We start from the raw sequence: 25,428 nt of genomic DNA on the forward strand, positions 1-25,428 counted from the left end.
AAATATGCAAAGCCATTCAGATTGTACACAATTTCTGATTTTTTTGTGATTAATACAATAGACATAAAGTATGTTCAGCACAAGCCTAATTCACTGAAGAAGAAGGTATTCTGTTCCTTTAAATAAAGGTTTATTGCTCCTGCTTTGTTATATGGGATACTGACTATAAGTCTGAATGTGAAATTCCTGCCATAAAGCAAGTTCAATTATGGGTCAGAAGAGATATGAAAATATATGAGAACCTTGAAATGGATTTCTTTGTGTGTAATGATTTAGTACACATGCTGTCCAGTCGGCCTCATTTCTGGTGTTTGGCATAATAATCACGCATGCAACTAGTTATTTAGAATGTTCAATTCTAAGCAACTTTTCCTATTCATATTCCAGTCTCTTATTCAAAGCAATGCATGGTTGCTAGGGTACTTTGGAGCGTAGCAACTGGATCTGAACATGCAAACTGGAAATCTGCTAAATAACCCAAGACCCACAAATAATAAAAAATGAAATCAAGTTCCAAATTGTCTCAGAATATCACTCAACCCCTTTAATAAACTATAGAACTGTCTGTTACTGTCTGTCAGTGCCATACTGTGTGTATATATACTGTGTATATGTATATATATATACAGGGTCGGACTGGGGGGCCCGGGGCCCACCGGGACTAATGTCCAGGGCCCCCTCCGACCCCCCCTGCCTCCCTACTATGACGCGCCGAGCACAATTGCACGAAGGCGCTGCTCGGCGCGCCTGCGTGTAGGCGCCGTTCCTCAGTAAAAGGTGCCGCGCGCAATGGCGCTGCACGTAAAAAAAACTTTTTTCTTTTAAGGACGATCGGGACGGGGGACTGGCCCGGCGGGGGCCCATTAGGGGTCGGGGCCCACCGGGTTTTTTCCCGGTATCCCGCCGGGCCAGTCCGACACTGTATATATTATATATATATATATATATACATATATATATATATATATATATACATATATATATATATATATATATATATATATATATATATATATATATATATATAGGCTGCTGAAGAGAATTGGAAAGTAAACGTGTTTAAGCTTAGAAACAAATGACGTTTCAATGTTAATATGTAGAGTGTAAGAGGAATAACATATATATATATATATATATATATTATGGTTAATTTCAAAGCAATTTATATGTGAGTTTGTTAATTAACATGATTGTCATTTTTTAACTTCTCTGAGTCCTGTAACAGTATCTGGCAGAAATCATATGAAGCTTTAGTTATAGAGAGCTTATTTCTAGCACCCCCTGGCAGATTGTTAGAAGCGGCCATGTACATTTCCAGAATGAATTAGGTTACTCAAATGGAATCTGCATCGTTCAAGGTAAGTAGCAAAAATAGCAAAACAGAAAAATCAGTTAGAAGAAGATTGCGTGGAAGATGTCGTCTGTGAACTCCCTGGACTGGACCTGCGCAGAAGGGTAAGTAACAAGGTAGGGGCATTTGCCCAGCGGGACGGGTAGGCCAGGGGGGAGGAGGGAGGGTCGGGCACACATGGGAGGGGGGGAGGGTTTTTGCGCCAACTAGGTTTCCCCTTTAAAGTAGAATGGACGTATATGTTGCACCAAATACATTACACTACACAAGCCCAGGGAACCTTAATAAAATAAAATAGAGTTATTATATTGTCCTACACATGAGCCCAGTGTATAGTTTATGTGCCATATGTTAGCAAATGTATGGGGAAGCCCGGCCTATAACCCTGAAAAACTAAAAGACACCAGTGTTTTAAGAAGCCCTATACATTCCATTTCACTTCGTCTGGTCTGAGCTGGCGAAGGCAAGTCTGGCGGAACAGGTAACGTTCAGTAAAATGCGCATCTTAGTGAATTTGCAAAGTAACGCTCTTTCGTCTCCTGGCGTAAGAGTGTGAAGTAGCGCTAGAGTCTATCTCCTCCGCTAGTGAAGTTACGCCAGCGCCTGTTAAATCGGTGAAGTAACGAAATGACCTCACGCTGGCGAATTATCGCTTATGTCACCTCGCCCTTTAGTAAATTTGCCCCTAGGTTGGGTCACATGGCATGTTCTAATTGGCTGTTGTAAGCTAACAGGTATGTGCAGTACAGACTGGTTTGAACCTGTTTACCTCTGGGAGGTCAAGTAATTGCAACTCCCGTCCACTCACCTTTTGTTCTATTTGTATCTTTGTTGTATTTCATTTGTTCTATATTCCTGTATTATAGGCTTGATTTTATTGGCACAGCTTTACTTTGGGTTTTTGAACATGTCCAGCTCTTTATATGGTAGATCCACAATCTGGTGAGTTTGGTTACTGGGCCGCCAGTAGCCTATGGCTTCAGTGAAACTCCCGGCAGCTTATGACTCCTGCTTCAAGTTATGTTTTCCTGCCTGTTGCTCCTTTTAACAAAAGTTGGCATATTGTGTAACGTTATTGGCTTTTAATAAAGCAAATTGTGGTCATTTTTCTTTCAAATGTGTGTCTGTATTTATTCTTGGTATGGGGGGGGGGGATGGCCACTGAGGCTCCTGTTTGGTTTTTGGCAACCATGCTGCTGACCAAAGATTTACATATAGATGCAAAAGAATTAACCAATGAGAATGCTTCTGACCAAAAATTTCAATTCAGTATTCACCAATGAGAAAGCTGCGACCAAAGATTTCAATTCAGATGCAAAAGAATTAACCAATGAGAATGCTTCAGAACAAGAAATTCAGAATTCACCGATAACAGCTCCCAGAACCCCCAAAACCTTTAGAAGAAACACAAGAAGAGCGGCAGCATTGTGGGTTGCAAGCCACAAGTTTATAATGAATTATTTTAAAGAGATTGGAAATGAAAACTAAGCATTAGTACATGAATAATCCGTGGAATTGTGTATCAGGACTGCGCTTACAGCTGTGCAATACATTGATGAAAAGAAAACTTTGGCAAAGAGAACTTTAAAAACATCTACACATATAAAGACTTTCACAGAAAAGAGATTCTATACAGAGATGTACAAAAGTTAAATAATTTAAAAGTTGGAATGTTTCTTTCTCGTGAAACCTTTCACATTCACGGCGAGTCGATGCATTTGGTTTCATTAATTGTTGACGCCGGCTTGATTGTTACCTTTCCTGTGTTTGGTTACGGCTTCAGGGCCGGATTTACATAGTGGGTGCCCCTAGGCCCACTACAATTCATCGCCCCTGTCCCCTCCAGGGGGACAGGAGCAATGGGGATTGGTGCATGGGAAATTATTGTATCTCCAGCGCATCCCCAGTGTTTTTGAACCAATATGGGTGTGGTTGGGCAGCATGCCGCCCCCCTAAAATCCTGCCGCCCTAGGCCCGGGCCTAGGTGGTCTTTCCACAAATCCGGGCCTGTACGGCTTTCCAGATCCGACAGAGCTCTCCTCCCCTGAAGTGCAAAGAATAGCAAGGAAGGGGTTAAGGAGCACATCACACAATGGGATTATTATTATTAACATGTATTTATATAGCGCCAACATATTGCGTAGCACTGTAAAGTAAATGTGATTATACAACTAAATCACATGAATTATATACATAGAAAATATGCAGTTACATACATCACAATCAATACAGGTACAAAAGGTGAGGAAAGGCCCTATGCATAGGCATACACTCTAAAGGGAAGGGAGTAATACACAAGGTGTGGGAGTGGGCAAGATCGAATTAAGTGGGTGAGAAATGTGGTACTGTATGTGGTGTTGCGTTTGGTAGTTAAGCAGAGTGAGGGTAGGCTTCTCGGAAGAAGTGCGTTTTAAGAGATTTCTTGAAAGCAGGAAGTTTGGGAGAAAGTCAGACAGACCGTGGGAGAGAGTTCCAGAGGAGGGGTGCAACCCTTGCAAAGTCTTGAATGCGGGCATGTGAGGAGGTAATGAGAGAAGAGTTGAGAAGCAGGTCAGTAGAGGAGCGTGGTAAGCGGTTGGGTGAGTATATAGAGATGAGTTCAGAGATGTAGGGTGGGGCAGAGTTATGAAGTGCTTTGAAAGTCAGTGTCATTAATTTGAATTTGATTCTGAATGTCAAATCTTTTTCTTGGAAGGGGCTAAACAATTCTACACAGACTTGAAAAGTCTCATATCCTTTAAAGGAGAAAGAAAGTCCTATTTAATTGGGGGTGCCAAAAGTTGTGCACCCCCAAGTGCTTATATATACTTACCTGACACCCAAGGCTGGTGCTCCTATCAGGAGAAAACTGCACCGATCCGGAGGTTCTTACAGCGAGCACCACAGATCGATCATCTTCCTTCTTCTTTCTTCAAATTTCCCAGGGCAGACACATTCCCAGTAGAAGCAAATAGCCGACTTCTTCATTAAAGTTCGGCTTTTCCCGCTACTGCACATGCTCAGCCGCACAGAGAAAGCTGAAAGCGGATCACTCCGTGGTGCTCACTGGAAGAATTCCCGGCCTGGTGCAGTTTTCTGCTGATAGGAGCACCGGCCTGGGGTGTAAGTAAAGTCACATTTCCAGATTTTTCTCTATTGTGCAGCACAAGGGACTCCTAGAAATGAAATGAAAATGATGGAGTGGCACAGTTAGCTTTGAAAGGTGTGAAAGGATTCAGTGACCCCCCAACCACCAGTGGAAACGACCGTGACTGTTATTTGTGTACAAAACAAGCACATGTCTGTGTGGTATAGGTGCCCTCTGGGAGGCCATTAGGGTGTCAATGAAAATAGTAAGAAACAGAATATAAAAGAGCCACGTTGTTATGTGAATGAATTGTCTAATAAAGAATATTACATTGCAAGATGCACATCTGTTTATTTGTTTGTGAGGGTTTTGTAAGATATTGCACATCCCTCCTACACTGACACATATTAATAGTTCAGTTGCTCTTTCCTGTTAGGAACAAGCTGTGGGCATGAAGCACAACACAAACGTTGCCACATATAATTTCTTCAACGACTTGATTCTCAGTTCTCTTCCGTTATCCAGAAAACTCAGAATTACAGAAAGGTCGTCTCCCATAGACTCCATAATAATCAAATAATCCAAATTTTTTTTCCCCATTTTCTCTGTAATAATAAAACAGTAACTTGTACTTGATACTAAGATATAATTAATCCTTATTGGAAGCAAAACCAGCCTATTGGGTTTAGTTAATGTTTACATGATTTTCTAGTAGACTTAAAGTATGAAGATCAAAATTATGGAAAGATCACTTATCTGGAAAACCCCAGGTCCCGAGCATTCTGGATAATAGGTCCCATACCTGTACAAATACCTGTGGACATTAATAGGCTCCAATACCCTACAAGAGCCGCACCTAAATACTGTGGTGTCATACAGACAAAGAAGCCATAAGTCAGGCAGGAGTAAATATAGGGTAGTCTTCTCATACTTTCAGACTATGTGCCTATAATTAATGGCCCATATATATTTGAAAGAGTGGAGTCACATTTGGCTTTACTGGTAATTTTAATGGGGCCCCAGCACAGTCACCCCTCCTCTAAACTGCACCAAAGAGACACCCTAGAACTGTTCTGCTCCCCCTACTTCAATTGAAAAGGCAGAGCTGGGCAGCAGGGTTGGTGGCTGCTTCGTTTTATGTCACTGGTTCTCTAACTGCAATTTCTGACCAGGAACCCTTGTACTGGGACTGGAAGCAAAGAATAGACTGGTTCCAAGTGCTCAAGCTCTTGTTTGTTGATCAGCACCAGGATCAGAAAGTGAAATGACCAGACGAGGTGTCTAACAACACTCCACCTTTTCAGCTGAGATTTAGGGGATTGTGAGGAATGTTTAGTGCAGATGGGGAGAGGTTACTGTGCAGGAGCCCCAAATAAATGAGCACATGGAGTCTGAAACAGCACAAAATCTTCTGTTATATGTGCCCTTAGGATTATCTTATAATATTATAACATAATGAGACAGAATGTATAAAAGGGTGATTATAGCCAAGGTTTGTGCTTGTCCTATTCACTGAGTGAATCATGTTTCATATTTGGCTTTAACACCTTGTCCCGCAGTCTTGAATTAGACTTTTCTTTCAGCCACTGTCCTTTGATTTCTGTCAGCCCCTGTTATTATTAGTGGAATTCTGTGGTTCTTTGGAGAACATAGGCCTGCGGCACAAATAAAGTGAGATGAACTGCTGTACACTCATTTTGCTGTATAATGTAAACTAGTAAGTAAATATTAGTCAGTGTCTGTATAGTTTAGCCACACACAATTCAGCCATAGGCACAAGCTGTACTTTGGGAAGCAAAGGGCAAGAAGTAACCAAACTATATAGTGTTTGGTCTAAAGGAATTCACTTGTCATCATCCTACATACCTGAGTCTGAGTGATTTCAGATCATCTTTGGTGATATCATGCAGTACATTATACAGGGTGTATTCTTCTTCCACAAACTGGGGATTTAGAATTGGTTAGAGAAATAATTAAATATCATTAAAGACTTCATTTCATCCTTTAATATGAACTACACACTGTACTTCATACACATCTTAGAGTATATACATAAACAAGTTTCTAGATGACAGCTAGAGGCACATTTATCAAGGGTCAAATTTCTAATTCATGTGTTTGATTTTACTCGGAATTCGATTGTGAGTTTATTTGTTAAAAAAAAATTGAATATGTAAATTCGGACGACTTTTATCCACCCAAAAACTCGAATTGAATTCGATTTGAATCTGACCAAACTCAAATCACGTTTTTTCTCTGGAAGGCTGCAAACATCATCAAATTGGTCTCTGGATCTCTCCCATTGACTTATACATGAACTTGGCAGGTTTTAGGTGGCGAATAGTCTAAATCTAATTCTTAATGGGCCAGATCTCGAAAATCAAATTTGAGTTTTTTTAAAAAATTCTATTCAAGTTTGAATAATTCACTTGACAATTTAGACAATAAGAAAATTAGAAAATTAAAATTTTCAATTTGACCCTTAATAAATCTGCCCCCTAGTCTTATCCAGCTGTTCCATGGATACCTTTATTTGTTATGCATGGTAACAAGAAATAAGAGAGCTGCTTGCCAATAAGACTGAACTTGGGAAAATCACACACGTCGTTTTTACCTGGTTTACTGCATCGTCAGTAGCTCCAAGTTCCCTCAGCCAATTAACAAGTTCTTGGTCTGTGGGGTTGTCGTGTGACACATAAGGGACAGGTGTCTGTGGAATATCTGAGGAAAGAATTACAGAAAGGTCAGGACAGACTTATACAGGAACAGTATAAAGTGACATTATCCTCCCCTTCTGTAACGTCTGCTGAGAGCAGCACAAACTTCATATAAAGACAGAATGCACAGTCTGAGCAATTTGTTTTCTCTTAGCGGAGAGTTGTTGTGTGTAATAAATCAATGCAGAATACATTGGATTTATTCCTCTGAAATCTCTGGATCAGATTTGATCTGACCAACCATTATTATTATGGTGAGATATAATTTGGCAGCTCCCAATAGGCAATACACAAGGATAGATAAATACTGGGCAGAAAAACCAGTGTCTGGATGTTTTACTGAACATTTATAGACAGAAGAGATACTGTATATGTCCAACATATAAATATTCCTGAAGGCTACGATCACTTACTTTCTCATGACTCTTAGCCAGTGTACGACTCTAGGGCCACCATACACAGGCAAGTGTCACATGAGCAACTTCTTTATAGATATAACTTACATGTATATTGTCAATTTTTATATACAGTGTAAATAAAAGAAAGTTACCTGTCCCTGTGCAAGATAAATATTCGTACTTCAACTGTGCTAAGCAATTAGCCTGACTGGTCTGATTTGTATTTATATTTGTGTTTACTTTCACAATGTATAAGTACCTTGTACTTTCTCTTTAATTTCTTATAGTATTAAACCTATAGGCACGGGCCATTCTGCACAGGAGTGGGATTTGCAATACCAGTTGCTCTAGTCCTCTAGTCCCTTGGGCCACTCCCTACAGGTCAGTTGGGTTTCATTGTTTCATACGCGCTGCTCGATAATAGACTAGACACCAATGCATAACAGGCTTACATGCTTGTGAAACAAATACAAAACATACTATACGTCAGTGTAATGGTATTTGTGAGCTGTGATCATTCTGGTGTTGTTTGCAAAGCAAATCTTCCATCTGACAGTTGTGGTCCTTACAACTTACAGTGAAGTGGAAGGGGTTTGGGGTGTATATGGACATGGTTTGGTACATCAGGCCGTCAACATTCTTATTAGTCTATATCATAATATTTGAACAAAATGTAGGTGTATTTTAACTATATTTATATGGTGCTCCACTATTCAAAACATTTAAACAGATTGATGGATTCAAGTACCCATTCACATACCCCAAATCTGTCTCATCTGTATTTTCCTCTGCCAGTAGGACAATCCCCACAGTTTGGTTTGCAGTTGAAAATATCTGCAGATCCTGCGTTTCCTTTATTTTCCATGTTTTTATTTGTTTCATGCTGTTCTCTCTGTGTCTCTTTAGAGTGCCATGACTGATGTACCTTATTAAGTGACACTTTTCTATTCATTTTCCCATCAAGCTCTCCTCAATTAAATCTCTTAACCATGGGTAACTACTCTTCTTCACTTGATGAGGGTAAGGCTTCTCTGCTCCAGCCTTAGGTCTTGAATGCATGTAAATAATGGCAACTCTCCATCCCCACACTCAGTGTTTGTACTGCTGCGTGTTCCCTTGGGCACTGCACTCGGCATCACATGTACTAATCAGAGTGGCAGCACCTATGTGTGCACCTATGCATTGAAGCGTGCATCAATTAGCCAGGAAAGGACATGTTAGGCTAACAGCAGTAACTATTAAGACAAGATCGTACAATCATTCCAATAAGTAGTGGTTTAACTCAATCAATAGCATAGTGAAAATAAACAATGTTTTAGGGTTGGATTTCAGCCATGCTTCATGAGACACTTGACGTCCATCCATAACGCGAGGCTTGGGGTAGTACTGCATAGTCTACACCAGGGGTCCCCAAAGATTTTTACCCATGAGTCAAATTCAAAAGTAAAAAAAAGTTGGGGAGCAACATGATCATGCAAAAAGTTCCTGGGGATGCCAAATTAGACCTGTGATTGGCTATTGGTTAGCCCCTATATGGACTGGCTGCCTACAGTAGGCTCTTTTTGGCAGTACACAAGGTTTTGATGCCACAAAATTCTAAAATAATCACCTGCTTCAAGGCCACTAGAATCAACATCAAAGCGGTTGGTGAGCAACATGGTGCTCGCCAGGTCCGGACTGAGAATTAAAATAGGCCCTGGCATTTCAGGTACACGGAGGCCCAATCAGCCCACATAGAGGCCCAAACAGCCCCCACCAGCCCACTAAATACTGACTTTCTATGGGACCTTACAGCAGCCCCTCTGGCATTTGCCAGAACCCACAGATTGCCAGTCCGGGCCTGGTGCTCGCGAGCCACTGGTTGGGGATCACTGTCCTACACATATTGTATTACCAGGCCTTTCAGATTCAGAACATATCAAAGCAGCACTCTTGCGACCAATAGGTGCCCCAGATGATCAGTAATATATATTTAAATCTCACAATACCAATTAGGAGACGTGGAAGGAATAGTACTGCACTAAGTGGGCGGATTTCTGGCTTTATTGTGACTTGTAGAGATTAGTGTTCTGGAGCATGACAATATCATTAACAATATTACGGTAACTAATAATCTAAGGCCAAGGTTACACTAAATGGATTGTCTGTTTTCTTCCGCAGGCATTTATTCTAGAGGTGGAAGAAAGTGGATCCACTCTTATGCACACACCTCATAGCTCCAATGGTAGGCCGTTGTCTGCCTGTGTGGAGTTACATGGAGTGCATATCAGAGCAAAAACGCAAATGCATACATTTTAGTGCTAATATCCACTACATGTAGCTCCACACCAGTCCAACTCTGGGCCTGTTATTTGAGCTATGGAGGTGTTCACATAATAGTAGATCTGCTTTCCTCCGTCTCCAGAAAAAAGGCCTGTGGAGGATTTTGGACAACACACTTAGGGGCCGATTCATCAAGAGTCGAATATCGAGGGTTAATTAACCCTCGATATTCGACTGGGAACTAAAATCATTCGACTTCGAATATCGAAGTCGAACGATTTTGCGCAAATCCTGCGATCGATCGATCAAAGGATTATTCGTTCGATCGAACGATTAAATCCTTCGAATCGAACGATTCGAAGGATTTTAATCCAACGATCGAAGGAAAATCCTTCGATCAAAAAATCACAGGCAAAGGCAAGCCTATGGGGACCTTCCCCATAGGCTAACATTGACTTCGGTAGGTTTTATCTGCCGAAGTAGGGGGTCGAAGTTTTTTTTAAATGGAAAGTACTTCGACTATCGAATGGTCGAATAGTCGAACGATTTTTACTTCGAATCGTGTGATTTCATTCGAATTCGAACGAATTTAACCAATTCGATGGTCGAAGTACCCAAAAAATACTTCGAAATTCGAATTTTTTTCATTCGAATCCTTCACTCGAGCTTAGTGAATCTGCCCCTTAGTGTGCCCCGGGCCCTTATGCATTTAATCCATTGTTGTGTTGTTTTCTAACTCAATTGGAGTGTGCATGCAGTGATGCTAAAATGAATAAAAGCACTCCCTTAGTCTGCCCCTTTCTGCAGACTTTGCCCACTAGACTACTTGTACACTACTAATATACTTCGATATTCGAAGTCGAAGGATTTTACTTCGACAGTCGAATATCGAGGGTTAATTAACCCTCGATATTCGACCCTAGGTAAATGTGCCCCCTAGTGTGTGAATGTGATAGGGAGCTTTGATTGTAAGCTCCACTGGGGCAGGGACTGATGTGGATCATAAGCTCTGCAGAATATGTCAGAGCTATATAAATAAAGGGCAATAATGATCATGTACAAAGTATCTCCTAGTGCTTCTATTGTATACTGATACACAAACAGGCATTTTACATAATGAAAATAATTTATACTATACTGTACTGGTACTATAGCTTGTGTTTACAGTAAAGATCCAAAACATATATTAGCCTTTTCCCTGGGCCGGTGCTCCTTTTAGGAAGAACATGCACTGGTCTAGGGAAGAAAGAGGGCAGCACCCAGGGCCGTATTTTATATAGACCCCCAAGGGCCTGTGCCTCCCCACCCTCCACCATGGATTTTCATAGGAAATCTGGTGAGGGGTAGGGGGTCTGAGGAAGACTACGGAAGTGACGACGCGCTGATGTCGGTGCGCAACATCAGTGCATGACGTAGGGGTGCACACTGGTGCCTAGGGCGGCATCGGACCTAAATACAACCCTGGCAGCACCACCATTTTACCAATCTTTCCCACGCACTCCTAGAGCAGACTGGAAGGCCCATAATTAGGACTGTTTCCATGGTCAAGTTGTGATAAATCTCACATTCGAATTTACATTTGAATAGGGGGATTAAAATTCGAATGTGTGAATCGAAAATTCGAATTCGATTTGACTATTCGACCCTTGATAAATCAAAAAGACCAACCAAAATTAAGTTGAAGTTTATTTTTCAGTGTAATAGGTCCATTTTCAATCGAATAGGTCAGTTTTCAGCTGAATTCGGATTGTTCAAATCGAAGGATTAGCGCATTAGATCGAATTCAATTCAAAGTTTTTACCACCAATTGACTCCAAATGGGTTCTAGGAGGTCCCCCATAGGCTAAAACGGCAATTCGGCAGATTTTAGATGGCGAATGGTCGACGTCGAATTTTTAAAGAGACAGTACATGATAAATTTCAATTTTGAATTTTTTAATTTTTTTCAAATTCGAATCGAATTTGGACTATTCCCTAGTCGAAGTACAATGAAAATAGCTTGAAACTTGGATTTTTTTGTAGACTTAAGGTATGAAGATCCAAATGACAGAAAGATCCATTATCCGGATCAGGTCTCCAGCATTCTGGATAACAGGTCCCATACCTGTATTCCCTGACATTTTCCATTTTTCTCTGGTGTCCCATAATTACAGCGCTAGGAGGATCAGATCAGCAATGAAGGATAAAGTATGCAGATGGCAAGAAGGGAAAGTGTAGCTAAATGCTGAGAACATGCCCCATATTACCACACACCGTCATTAACATGGATAAATGTATTCCCTGTAAAGGAAAGGAGAATTGAAATAAATGTGGTTCAAGTCATAAACTGAAGCTCAGTGCAATATCACAAAGCACTAGTGAAACATTATTAACTGACTGCAATTACCAATACTCACCCAAAAACCAATTTATGATTTATTTTTAAACAATTATACAGCAATTTATTGACCACAGCAGAACCAGTCTTATGAGAAGACTTATTTAGGAAGCCAAGCGCAATTCGCAAAGTGCTACATTGTACGCAGGAAATCCTTTTTTTTAACCCATAATGCATTATATTAGCTGCTATTAGCTAGGTTCAAATCAATTGTGTATGTGGGTGCAAAGTGATAACAGGACCCAGGAAGTACAACAGGCGTTTCCTCTCCTGGGATCAGTGCCGGGCCAGGTCTGTCAGTTGCCCCAGGCAACAAAGCTGGCCGTTGGCAACTTCGTGAACTTGTGTGCGTAACCAAGGACGCACGTGCGTAATCGAGGGCGCGTGCGTAATTGCGTAAATGAGGACGCGCATGCGTAATTGTGTGTAACCGCGCGCAACAGAGGGCACGCGCACGTAACTGTGCGTAACCGTGCGCAACGTCGTGCGCGCATGGTCGTGCGCAAAGCACTTCGACGTCACAGAGCGCACCCAATTTTAAATGTGGTAACACTTGCCGGACTAGGGGTAGGGCTGCATATAAGGTAAGTTCCTGGCGCCCCCAAGCTTTGTGCCCTAGGCACGTGCCTCTTGTGCCGACCCCTAGTTCCGGCCCTGCCTGGGAACCCTACCTGAGTGCAGTGATGCTGCTCAATGCCAGTCTCCAGGCTTAGTGGACATGGGACTACTGACTACTGTTTTCTACTGAAAATGCAACTTTTTTCACAGCATAGTAAAAGTTTTCCCCAAATAATGCAGACGAACCCTTTGCTTCCATGGCATTATACTGGCTGAAAATTGAGTACATATGGGTGCACCAAGGGGTCCCTTTACTTACTGCTCAGCTAAGTCAGGTCTTTCTAAAAGGTATTTCTTCACACCTAAGCACATTGCACCTTCATCTCATGCACAATAGAAGGTAAAGCCATTGTACTGGTGCACAGCCCATGAACAAATAAGCATAATCAGGTGTAGGTGCCTTGTGTAGGGAATCTAATGAACATGTTTGTGCACCCATGTTAGCACCCAAAAACTGCTCCTTGAAATAGAAAATGAGCCCTGTAATACCAGCATATTTTATTCTAACTGGCCATCTCTCTATGGGGTGTATTTATCAGAAAGTGAAGTTAGAGATCACCACAGTCCGCTAGAGAGAAATACCGCCTCTCTCCATTAATTTCTATGGTATTTTTAAAGGCTTATTTATCAAAGGGTGAACTTTCACCGTTTGATAAATATGTCTTTAAAAATCCCATAGAAATGAATGGAGAGAGGCGGTATTTCACTCTAGCGGACTGTAATGATTTCTAACTTCACTCTTTGATAAATCTACCCCTGTGTGTGTGTCGCATCCTTATGTCAGCCAGCAAGTAAAACAATGGAATTTGTCCAAACTAGAGGTTTCTGTGGCAAACTGGTAACCTCCATTAAACTTGCACTGGCCCTGTAGCAATGTTTAATGTTCTTCCCATGTATTATCTATGTATAGTACATTTACTGTACTGCACATGATGCACCCAGCTTAATTTGGTGCTGGGGGATACTTGAAAAAAGATAAAACCTGGGCAGGCAGTGCTGTAGAAGAAAGTGTTAGGGCTGGTGGCAAGGTTATGAAAAAAGGGGGGGGCAAGAAATCTGAAACCTCAGGGTTTTAACAATTCATTCTCTTTTATGGGTTCTGATTCAGTCAGCTGAAGATTTTGGTGAATCCCACAAAGAGAGCTGAGATTTGTTAAACTCTCGGATTCAGTGTATTTGAAATTTTTACCCTGCTTAAAAAAACATCTATTTATGACAAAGTTATATTTGAAATTTGAGGGTACCTTCATTCATATCAGCTAGACGGCCCTTAGAATGAGATGCACCTGTTGTCCTAAAGGATCTGCTGATAAACTGAGTTGTGTGACATGCCACACGGATCCTGCAAAATAAATGTAACGCTTAAATCCCAGAGCGAATGTTTAGACGCCAGTAGCTTTTCCCTGGGCCGGTGCTCCTTTTAGGAAGAACATGCACTGGTCTAGGGAAGAAAGAGAAAGTATGGCAAACTCGCACACCCAGGCCTTCTAAAGATCCGCCAGGTGCTCAATTGCTTGGAAGGATCGGCACCCTCCTCATACAACGAAAGAAGAAAGCAAATGGCACTCACAGCATGTTCAAGCAGGGAAACCCTTGCGTATATTTATTTGCACACGATGCAACGTTTCGGGGAAGGTCCCCTTTGTCAAGCATATTCCAGTGAAACAGTGAAAAGCTTTTAACACCACACGATCACAGTGATTGGTCAGTTACAAAATTGAATAATTAATCATGTGACATCACAATTGAAAAAGCAAAACAAGTTTAAAAAGTCACAAAAAAATTCAAAACAGGACGCATAAATACAGCGTGTAATGCATGAATACAAGTAAAGGTGAAGTGAGATCAGAAATTCACATAATACATAGGGGCAGATTCATTAAGGGTCGAATTTCGAAGTTAAAAATACTTCGAAATTCGACCCTCGAATTGAAATCCTTCGACTTCGAATATCGAAGTCGAAGGATTTAGCGCTAATCCTGCGATCGATCGATCGAAGGATTTTTCGTTCGATCGAACGATTAAATCCTTCGAATCGAACGATTCGAAGGATTTTAATCCAACGATCGAAGGAAAATCCTTCGATCAAAAAATCACAGGCAAGCCTATGGGGACCTTCCCCATAGGCTAACATTGACTTCGGTAGGTTTTACCTGCCGAAGTAAAGGGTCGAAGTTTTTTTTAAAGGGGAAGTACTTCGACTATCGAATGGTCGAATAGTCGAACGATTTTTCGTTCGATTCGTTCGATTTCGTTCGAATTCGAACGAATTTAACCAATTCGATGGTCGAAGTACCAAAAAAATACTTCGAAATTCGAATTTTTTTCATTCGAATCCTTCACTCGAGCTTCATGAATCGGCCCCCTGGAATCATTTCAGCAATCTCATAAAAAATCCAAAACAAGACCAAAATGTATCTATTCCACTAGTTTCTTAAACAATCTTACAAGTACAGGATTATTACGAGATAGTAGCAAAGCAATCAGCCACAATGTCAAATATTAATTATAACTGACAATACTTTGTTGCTTTTTCATTTTTCTCTTACCCTACAGGAAGGGAATGCAAAAAGGAAAATCTGACCCTGCAGGGGATTCATGGGACAGCTTGTCTTGATTATCTGGAAAGATAAAACATACATGTAAAATCATAAGTAGCAGGACATACTAAAGTCCTCATTTAACCCTTTAGGGTACCTCGTCTGCAGTAGCCAAATCCAATAACATTCGCGTTGTAATAAACATTTCTTAATATCACATCCTGGTTTACGTATTACTTTCTCCAGTATCTGCCATCGAACCTGTGAGGTCCTGTGGCCGTGACTAAAAAAATGTTTTGCTAACAAAGTTTCTTTCTTAAATTTATCACCTAGTCTGTTCTTTTGCTGCCCATCTGTTATAGCATCAAGAGGCAGGGGCTGGTAAGTACGTATATTAGACTTGTGTTCGTTAAGCCGTACCTTAATTGATCTAGGGAAGAAAGAGGGCAGCACCCAGGGCCTTATTTATATATAGGCCCCTGCGGGCCTGTGCCTCCCCACCCTCCGCCATGGATTTCCATAGGAAATCCGGTGAGAGGTAGGTGATCCGAGGAAGACTACGGAAGTGACGGCACGCTGACGTAGGGGTGTGTTTAGGTCTGATGCTTAGAGACCTAAATACAACCCTGGCAGCACCACCATTTTACTTATCTTTCAAGGTGTGATAAATCTCACATTCGAATTTACATTTGAATAGGGGGATTAAAATTAGAATGTGTGAATTTTTAAACTCGAAAATTCGAATTCGATTTGACTATTCGACCCTTGATAAATCTGCCCCTACGACTAATGCATGAGATGTGGAGAAGATTTTGAAAATTTCATTTAATAAATTGTCCAGAGTGGACATGATGGGCTGGAAAAACAGCAGCCATGTATTTGCAATGCACACCTGCCAAGTCTAATTTACAAAAAGCCATTTCAAATACAGCCCAATTTGCATGGTGATAGATAGTGGGTGTGACTGCACCCGGGGCCGCAATATTTGGGAATAGGAAAAACTCGGTTGCACAGTAGAAGCTGGTCGGTAGGTGTGGCCAGTGCTCTGCAATGGGAATCGAAGGGAAGGCTGTGCAACAGGGCTCGGTAGACAGGTGGCGCTAGCGTGCATTAATTATGGGTTGGTGGGTACAAGGTTGAAGAGAAGCCCCGCGAGTCTCCAGCACAAGGGCAACATGGCAGCTCCACCCTGGAAGTTGGCTGTTACTTGGCTTTAACCCGTGCTGCCCAGGATGGAATTAGCACCTTGCTGTCCTGTCTTGCGTCTCAGGCGCATCTGCTGCAGGACCTCTTGGGGCAAAACTGCATGAGACTCCATGAGCCTGTAACCGCGTCATGTGCAGTCAAGTGCCACCGTGTCGCCTTCTCCTCTCGGCTGTGCGGTTAACCCCTTGTGTGCCAGACTGCCCATTAATACATGGCATGAAGCAAAGTGAATTGGTGCTGGTGAGTCTGTGTCCAGATAGTTGTAAATTCCCTAGCCAGTAAAGGGTTAATGGGCCTGGGGGAATGTATAGTGCTGTGTATTAAGTGGTACTATCAGAAAAACAGTAACCAAGACAACAACACTTTTCTGATGCAACATGTGTATACATCATATGTTGCTATGGCCACTGACCATAGCAACAAGGGTGTAGTTTACATTCCAAGATCTTCTGCAGCAGTGGGCGCCGGGGCACAGCGGGGCAGCACACCAGCAGCACTTCGGCATGCGATTCATAGGGAAGGCCCGACAGGGGGGCCCAAATGATTATCCTGTACCAGGGCCCGCCGGTGACTAGTTACGCCACTGGTGATAGAATTATCATAGCAATAATGAAAATACACTCTCTCATACCTGGGATCACATAATGCACCCAGCACCCACCCTCCAGTGAAGCCCAATCAGTGTTCTCCCCAGGACTTGAAATATTGGGCCAGGAAAACAGAATATCTGCTATGAACATTTGGATGGTTTTTATAGTCCCAACTAGTAGAAAGTTGGACAACTAGTCCAAATCCAGTTCAGGTGGGACAGAAGCACACTTTCCCCCACAATAAGGTGTCATTGCTTCCCCTTCAATCCACCCAGTAATGAAGGTTACTATTCAAGCCTGAAAAAGAAGGTATGATCTGCTAGCTTTGCTTGACAGGCTTCTGGGCCAGCTCCCATGAACCCTACATATAGCTCACAACGTGTCCTAGTCAGTGGGAAATGAAACAATATATTTTCTCTGCACATATTCCAGAGGCAGCACTAATGGACATCCACATCCACTGGCGCCATCAGTGAATCACAGGGCCCCATACTACTAAGTTAGCAGGGCCCTCCCGCCCTATTTATCAACTGATGTTACTTGGACCCCTGCCAAGGTATGGGCACCTTTATCCTCCATGATTGTGCAATGCAGTAGGCTGCTCTGTGAATGCACCGATTGTAGGCTGTTGGGTGGGTGTGAGGATTGGAGCCGGATTTTAATACAGCTCTACCAAGAGATGTTACTGTTTGGCATACAAATCATATAGGTATGGGATCCGTTTTTTCAAAACCCGTTATCCAGAAAGCTCCAAATTACAGGAAGGCCATCTCCCATGGACTCCATTTTATCCAAGTATTTAAAAATGATTTCACTTTTTCTCTGTAATAATAAAACAGTATCTTTTACTTGATCCAAACTAAGATAGAATAATCCTTATTGGAAGCAAAACCAGCCTATTGGGGTTATTAAGGGGCATATTTATCAACTATATAACAGTGCTACGCAATATGTTGGCGCTATATAAATACATGTTAATAATAATAATAATAATAACTTCACATCAACTTCAAAATTTCGAATTCAAAAAGACCAACCGAAATTAAGTTGAAGTTTTTTTTTGGTGGAATAGGTCCATTTTCAATCGAATAGGTCTGTCTGTATTCAGCTGAATTCGAATCATACGAATCGAAGGAATATCGCATTCGATCTAATACTATTCAAAGTTCTTCCCAAAAAAACCTTCTATTTTTCAAAGTCCACCAATTGACTCCAGATCTGGGAGGTCCCCCATAGGCTAAAACAGCAATTCGGCAGGTTTTAGATGGCGAATGGCCGACGTCGATTTTTTAAAGAGACAGTACACGATAAATTTCAATATTCAAATTTTTTAATTTTTTTTTTTTTAATTTTTTTCAAATGCGAATCGAATTTGGACTATTCCCTAGTCAAAGTACACAAAAAATAGCTCGATATTCGAATTTTGTTTGATTCGAAGCTCGATATTCGAATTTTGTTTGATTCGAAACGTCACCTCAACCTTTGATAAATCTGCCCCTTAGGGGCAGATTTATCAAGGGTCTAATTTCAAATTGAAAAAACGTAGAAATTCGAATTAAAAAAGACAAACCGAAATTAAGTAGAAGTTTTTTTTGGTCGAATAGGTCAGTTTTCGATCAAATAGGTTCATATTCGGCCGAATTTGAATTGTTCAAATCGAAGGAATAGCACATTAGATGGAATTCAATTCAAAGTTTATAACCCAAAAAAAACTCATCTAATTGACTCCAAATAGGTTCTAGGAGGTCCCCCGTTGGCTAAAACAGCAATTTGGCAGGTTTAATTTTTAAAGAGACAGTACATGATAAATTTCAATATTAGAATTTTTAAGTTTTTTTTTACATTCGAATCGAATTTGGACTAAGTACACAGAAAATGGCTTGAAACTCGACCTTAAATCTGCCCCTTAATGTTTACATGATTTTTTTTGTAGATTTAAGGTATGAAGATCCAAATGACAGAAAGATCCATTATCCGGATCAGGTCTCCAGCATTCTGGATAACAGGTCCCATACCTGTATTCCCTGACATTTTCCATTTTTCTCTGGTGTCCCATAATTACAGCGCTAGGAGGATCAGATCAGCAATGAAGAATAAAGTATGCAGATGGCAAGAAGGGAAAGCGTAGCTAAATGCTGGGATCCCTACCTGAGTGCAGTGATGCTGCTCAATGCCAGTCTCCAGGCTTAATGGACATGGGACTCATGAAACATGTTTTCTACTGAAAATTTAACTTTTTTCACAGCATAGTAAAAGTTTTCCCCAAATCATGCAGACAAACCCTTTGCTTCCATGGCATTATACTGGCTCAAAATTAACTACATATGGGTGCACCAAGGGGTCCCTTTACTTACTGCTCAGCTAAGTCAGGTCTTTCTAAAAGGTATTTCTTCACACCTAAGCACATTGCACCTTCATCTCATGCACAATAGAAGGTAAAGCCATTGTACTGGTGCACAGCCCATGAACAAATAAGCATAATCAGGTGTAGGTGCCTTGTGTAGGGAATCTAATGAACATGTTTGTGCACCCATGTTAGCACCCAAAAACTGCTCCTTGAAATAGAAAATGAGCCCTGTAATACCAGCATATTTTATTCTAACTGGCCATCTCTCTATGGGGTGTATTTATCAGAAAGTGAAGTTAGAGATCACCAAAGTCCGCTAGAGAGAAATATCGCCTCTCTCCATTCATTTCTATGGTATTTTTAAAGGCTTATTTATCAAAGGGTGAACTTTCACCGTTTGATAAATATGTCTTTAAAAATCCCATAGAAATGAATGGAGAGAGGTGGTATTTCACTCTAGCGGACTGTAATGATTTCTAACTACACTCTTTGATAAATCTACCCCTGTGTGTGTGTCGGCATCTTTATGTCAGCCAGCAAAACAATGGAATTTGTCCAAACTAGAGGTTTCTGTGGCAAACTGGTAACCTCCATTAAACTTGCACTGGCCTTGTAGCAATGTTTAATGTTCTTCCCATGTATTATCTATGTATAGTACATTTAGGGGCACATTTACAAAGCTCGAGTGAAGGATTCGAATTAAAAAAACTTCGAATTTCGAAGTGTTTTTTGGGCTACTTCGACCATCGAATGGGCTACTTCGACCTTCGACTACGAATCGAACGATTCGAACTAAAAATCGTTCGACTATTCGACCATTCGATAGTCGAAGTACTGTCTCTTTAAGAAAAACTTCGACCCCCTAGTTCGGCAGCTAAAAGCTACCGAAGTCAATGTTAGCCTATGGGGAAGGTCCCCATAGGCTTGCCTGTGTTTTTTTGATTGAAGGATATTCCTTCGATCGTTGTATTAAAATCCTTCGAATCGTTCGATTCGAAGGATTTAATCGTTCGATCGAACGAATAATCCTTCGATCGTTCGATCGTAGGATTAGCGCTAAATCGTTCGACTTCGATATTCGAAGTCGAACGATTTTAGTTCCTAGTCGAATATTGAGGGTTAATTAACCCTCGATATTCGACCCTTAGTAAATCTGCCCCTTACTGTACTGCACATGATACACCCAGCTTAATTTGGTGCTGGGGGATACTTGAAAAAAGATAAAACCTGGGCAGGCAGTGCTGTAGAAGAAAGTGTTAGGGCTGGTGGCAAGGTTATGAAAAAGCCTTACTGGGGGGGGAGCCAAGAAATCTGAAACCCCAGGGTTTTAACAATTCATTCTCTTTTATGCGTTCTGATTCAGTCAGCTGAAGATTTTGGTGAATCCCACAAAGAGAGCTGAGATTTGTTAAACTCTGGGATTCAGTGTATTTGAAATGTCTACCCTGCTAAAAAAACCATCTATTTATTTGAGTTGACATTTGAGGGTACCTTCATTCATATCAGGTAGATGAACCTTAGAATGAGATGCACCTGTTGTCCTCAAGGATCTGCTGATAAACTGAGTTGTGTGACATGCCACACGGATCCTGCAAAATAAATGTAACGCTTAAAACACAGAGCGAATGTTTAGAAGCCAGTAGCTTATGCTGCACATGAACATCAGCTCCTGCCCCCTATCTCCTCCCCCCCCCTCTGGGCAACATACACACACAGCTTTACCAGGGGAGCAGGAATATTAAACCAGACAAAAGTGGTGACATGGGTGTAATCAGGGAGTGTTGGGAAATATTTATTAATTGCACAGGATGCGTTGCACAAGACTGCAGGTAAATAGCAAAGCAAACATATCCATTAAACAGTAAAAAGGCAAAACTCATTCAGTTATTTTACTTTTTATTTCTCTCAATGGAGAAAGAAAAAATGGAAAATATTCATAAGTTTCATAAGTTTTATTCTAATTTAAAAACATCAATAGAACTACAGAAGCTTCCCATTCTCCCAGATTCGGAGGAATGAAAACACACGCAAAGGCATTTTTGCCAGATACTAGATAACCCCCCCCCCTCATATTAATAATTTCATGTTAGAGTGGGGGGCTGTTAGAGCAACAGAGAAAAAAAAAAGCATTATGTTTATCTCCAGTCTGGCTCTGAATTTCCATCATCCCACAGCTTTAATGAAACACAGACATCCTGGTACCCTTCATTCTTAAAAATGACATAATACTTTTATTTGTGATAAATCCAAATATTTACATTGATCTACAGTGTCTTTGTAAAAGTATTCTCACCTGACCTATTCTCTCATTTTACTAAATAAAAATCCTGTGTTCAATGAAATTCAAACTAGAAATAAATACATGAGCCTTGAGGCACATATGAAAAAAAAGTATCTGGTTCTATCAGGCTGGTACTCTCAGTCCAGTGCCTTCAGCTACATATCTAATCACATGAAATGTTGATTCAAAACCAGTATAACCTCTCGTTTAGGATAAAAAGAGCATATTATAAACATACATATGTCTATTGCTTTTATTAAGAAATTAGCTTTTTTTATTTTCCTTCCGACGTCTCCAAATGAGCGAATCTCTCCCCAATATACCCATGTTGAGGTGAGCGATATTCAGCATTAACGAACCAATGCAGTCCTCAATACGTCAGGATTTTTAAACCATGATAGACATGTCTGGATATCAATCGGGGAAGCAGTTTTATATCTGCTTGTGTATGTGGGCCTTAATTGTGGGAAGAGGAGCAGTGTAAAGCTTTCCCATTAAATCCCCTAGCCTAGAGAATGAACTCCTCCTTCTCTGTAAGCCTGAGACACAGACTGCAGTTGCAGGAAGGCAGCAATTTGTTTGTGAAGGCTCTCATAAATCCAAGTCATGTTATATCTACAGCAATGTCAAATCAACTGGACTTGCTGTATTTTTTCTCTTGAAGTCATTTCACTAGTCATCCAACTGACTTTCTCAACAAATCAACTGGACTGTCTGCATTTTCTCTCTTGAAGATGTTTCGCCGGTCATCCAACTGCTTTCTCGATTCTGAATTGAGAGATCCAATCGGAAGCTTCAACAGGAAAAAATACAGCAAGTCCCGTTGATACGGCAGCATTTTGTTTATACAGAGCTCATTTTCTGCATTTAAATGCTCTCCTGATACAGGGGGGAGAAACAGGAAGATAATAAGGGTAAAAACAAAACAATGGTGCTTTAGATACTTATTATACAATATATAGAACATTTGGATTTTTTAATGAAAGAATACGCAGAATACAATTAAAAGATGTATTATTTGTTTTGCTCGAGCTGAAGCAAAGTGTATTTACTGACCCTTTACTATAGTGGGAGCAGATCAGAGTAAAAATAAGCAAGTAAATGAAATACAGGGTGCTACAGAGATGGTATGTTCCAGACACATCCAGCAACTCCTTACGTGCTGAGAGTAACCAGCTCCCACCTCACCTCATCCTTCTAAAATGCTTCCAACTAACACTGGCAGTGACCCTCTGAACAGCGACCCCATTAGTAACAGCCGCATACTGACACAGAGAACAAGTCGCTGCAACAGAGATTCCCAGCACTCTCTGCCTTTGCTTTATTTATTTTTTCTTGTCAAAGTAGAAATGGGCACGTCTCACTTATGCCTGTCAGTGGGCTCCAGTCCTCCCGCAGCATAAAAGATAGGGAATAGAGCGTCTCACAGGCAGCCATAGAGAGCAAAATCGAATGCGGAAGTGAGTAGTGCTTCTATTTACGGAAACCATTCCTCCTGTATGCGCACTCCTAAGGAAGCAGAATGCAGCCACAGCTCCGTCCTGGCCACATATCATGTTCCAATCTCCCCCCTTGTGTCTAATTTCTCGATCCTTAGCCCTCCCTCCTCGGTCTTAGCTCTCAGCCTGGCTTACGAGCTGACGTCTGAGGGCTGAGGAGGGAGGGCTAAGAGCTGAGGAGAGAGAGAGCTTGAGCACTTAAACATGACTAAAAATATAATGTATGAGTACAGAATATGAACCAAAATAGTATGTAAAGTGGGTAACAGCTCCTAGTATGAGCACCGTGTAGGCCATTGATGTAAGGGTAGCCATGGCACACACTGGTATATAAACCAATTGAATTACTACAGCTCATGTCCTGGGAATGGGAATGGCTGTGTTCTTCAATACTGTTCCTGGGCCAATACATTTTGGTCCAGCAACAGAGCACACAAATTGTGAATAACAATACTATTTATATTTTCAATATGTTGACGTATATATTCAACAATTTTTCAACAAAGGACACTGAATGGCATATGAATTTTCATATTTGGACACAATATATGGAATAAGGACTATGGACAGAGTTTAAGAAGGACAGTCCAATATATAAATTGAGAAGATTACGGATTTCACATCATAATATTGACACTACTTATTTAATATTCATTTCACAGGGTTATTGGGATGAGTCACTGATTGGGAGCTTGGTTTGAGTTGTGTTCCCCTCCCCTTATAGACCTTTTTAAGGCTTGTATGTTTCACATGTATAGACTTAGAGGGCTGGTTAAGCCCGAAATGTCACCTGTTTTGTGGCACAAATAAAGCACATTTATTCACAATATCGGAGTGCTGCTGGAATATATTTCTTGGAGTGAATACTTAACCTGGGCAGACAAAATCACAGTCGGCACCCGACACTACAAAAAGTGATGAGTGGTTGTGTAGCACTTCTCCATATGTTCATGGCACACTCAAATGAGATGAATGAAGGCAAACTTATTAAACCGCTTCTCACAGGTTTACATGGGCAGATTGGAGCTAACAGACCAGCAAATTTCAGTTACACTATAAACACTTCCAGGATGTTCCAGCAATGTCACCAGCATCACTAATACATACTGTACATATGACCTGTATGGACCTGCCATATTTAGGGGTACATTTATCAAAGAGTGAAGTTCCGCCACTAGAGTGAAATTCCGCAGCTCTCATTTCATTTCTATGGGATTTTGAAAGGCGTATTTATCAATGGGTGAAGTGAAAGTTCACCCTTTGATAAATACACCTATAAAAATCCCATAGAAATGAATATGGAGAATATGGAGAGTGGAATTTCACTCTAGTGGCGGAACTTCACTATTAACTTCACTCTTTGATAAATATACCCCTAAATTGATGTAAACACAATGTTAACAAAGTTTCGCAACGAAGACCATAATGCTAGAGAAAATTCGCTAAGAAACTTTCGCACTGCAGAATTTTCACTGGCCAGCGTTCACTTGTTGAGTTATGTTTCACATTTTGATAAATACACATATTCGACCACAAAATAATGTCTAACATGGTTGTACAAAATATGGCAAGGTTTCCTAAAGAGAAAATTTGCTAAGTAAATTTGCCCCTATCTCTATTTGTGATGGGCGTTGCAACATTTTCTTACCCCCTCCACTTTCCATTATGTAGTACATGACATATTGCATTGTCATCTAACCTGAATGTAACCAATTAACCATAAACAATTGAACAGAGCCAACTGAACCCTTTGCCTATCCTTTCTGCCCCAGACCCCAACAATTGACAGAATTTATCCCCAAAAAGCAAACATGTTTCGGGGGCATCATTTAGCAGCAGGCCACGCAGGCTGATATAGTTTAGTGGGTGCTTAAACCTAGTCCCATAAGGAACTAAAGGTTGAGCTAACTGCTCCTGGTCTGGTAACACACGGGAAGTGACAAAACATGGAGAGAAATAAGGGAAAAGAAAAAATCGGGGTAGTTTACGTTAGGTACCTCTATATATATACCATTTGAGGATTAAGCGTCTTGTATCTGGAGTAAGCAAGTGTTATAGCCACACTCATTTGGGTTAAGGTTTTTATCAGCAGGGCTATAGTCCAGAAGTTTGACCCAGCGGCCACTCGTGACCTAGGAGTGAATGGTAGTGGGGCAGTTACTGGGAGCTTACCCT

General features: G+C 41.0%; 1 protein-coding gene across 3 annotated transcripts; it reads right to left on the reverse strand.

The window, feature by feature from the left end:
* Positions 1-2,779: 2,779 nt before the first annotated feature.
* On the reverse strand, positions 2,780-14,614 carry LOC121399878 (mitogen-activated protein kinase kinase kinase 5-like). Of its 3 annotated transcripts, none has more exons than XM_041581781.1 (5): positions 14,035-14,614; positions 11,900-12,075; positions 7,033-7,139; positions 6,285-6,361; positions 2,780-3,395 (listed from the first exon to the last, which is right to left on the reverse strand). In XM_041581781.1, exons 2-5 carry the CDS (start codon positions 11,913-11,915, stop codon positions 3,332-3,334), a joined length of 264 nt encoding a protein of 87 aa, XP_041437715.1. In that variant the 5' UTR covers positions 11,916-12,075; positions 14,035-14,614; the 3' UTR covers positions 2,780-3,331. The 3 variants fall into 3 exon arrangements, with proteins under 3 accessions (XP_041437715.1, XP_041437716.1, XP_041437717.1); XM_041581783.1 differs by lacking the exon at positions 2,780-3,395 and adding an exon at positions 5,108-6,073 and having other exon boundaries at positions 14,035-14,608; XM_041581782.1 differs by lacking the exon at positions 14,035-14,614 and having other exon boundaries at positions 11,900-12,267.
* Between the last annotated feature and the right edge of the window lie 10,814 nt (positions 14,615-25,428).

The sequence above is a fragment of the Xenopus laevis genome, chromosome 2L (genome assembly GCF_017654675.1).
Source record: "Xenopus laevis strain J_2021 chromosome 2L, Xenopus_laevis_v10.1, whole genome shotgun sequence".
Lineage (NCBI taxonomy): Eukaryota > Metazoa > Chordata > Amphibia > Anura > Pipidae > Xenopus > Xenopus laevis.

What these genes read in the sequence shown, in the direction of transcription:
- LOC121399878 (XM_041581781.1), bottom strand. An exon ending in CTGACGATGCAGTAAACCAG is followed by an intron (nt 6,362 to 7,032) that starts GTAAAAACGACG and finishes CTAAATCCCCAG; the next exon opens with TTTGTGGAAGAAGAATACAC. An exon ending in CTGAAATCACTCAGACTCAG is followed by an intron (nt 3,396 to 6,284) that starts GTATGTAGGATG and finishes TTTGCACTTCAG; the next exon opens with GGGAGGAGAGCTCTGTCGGA.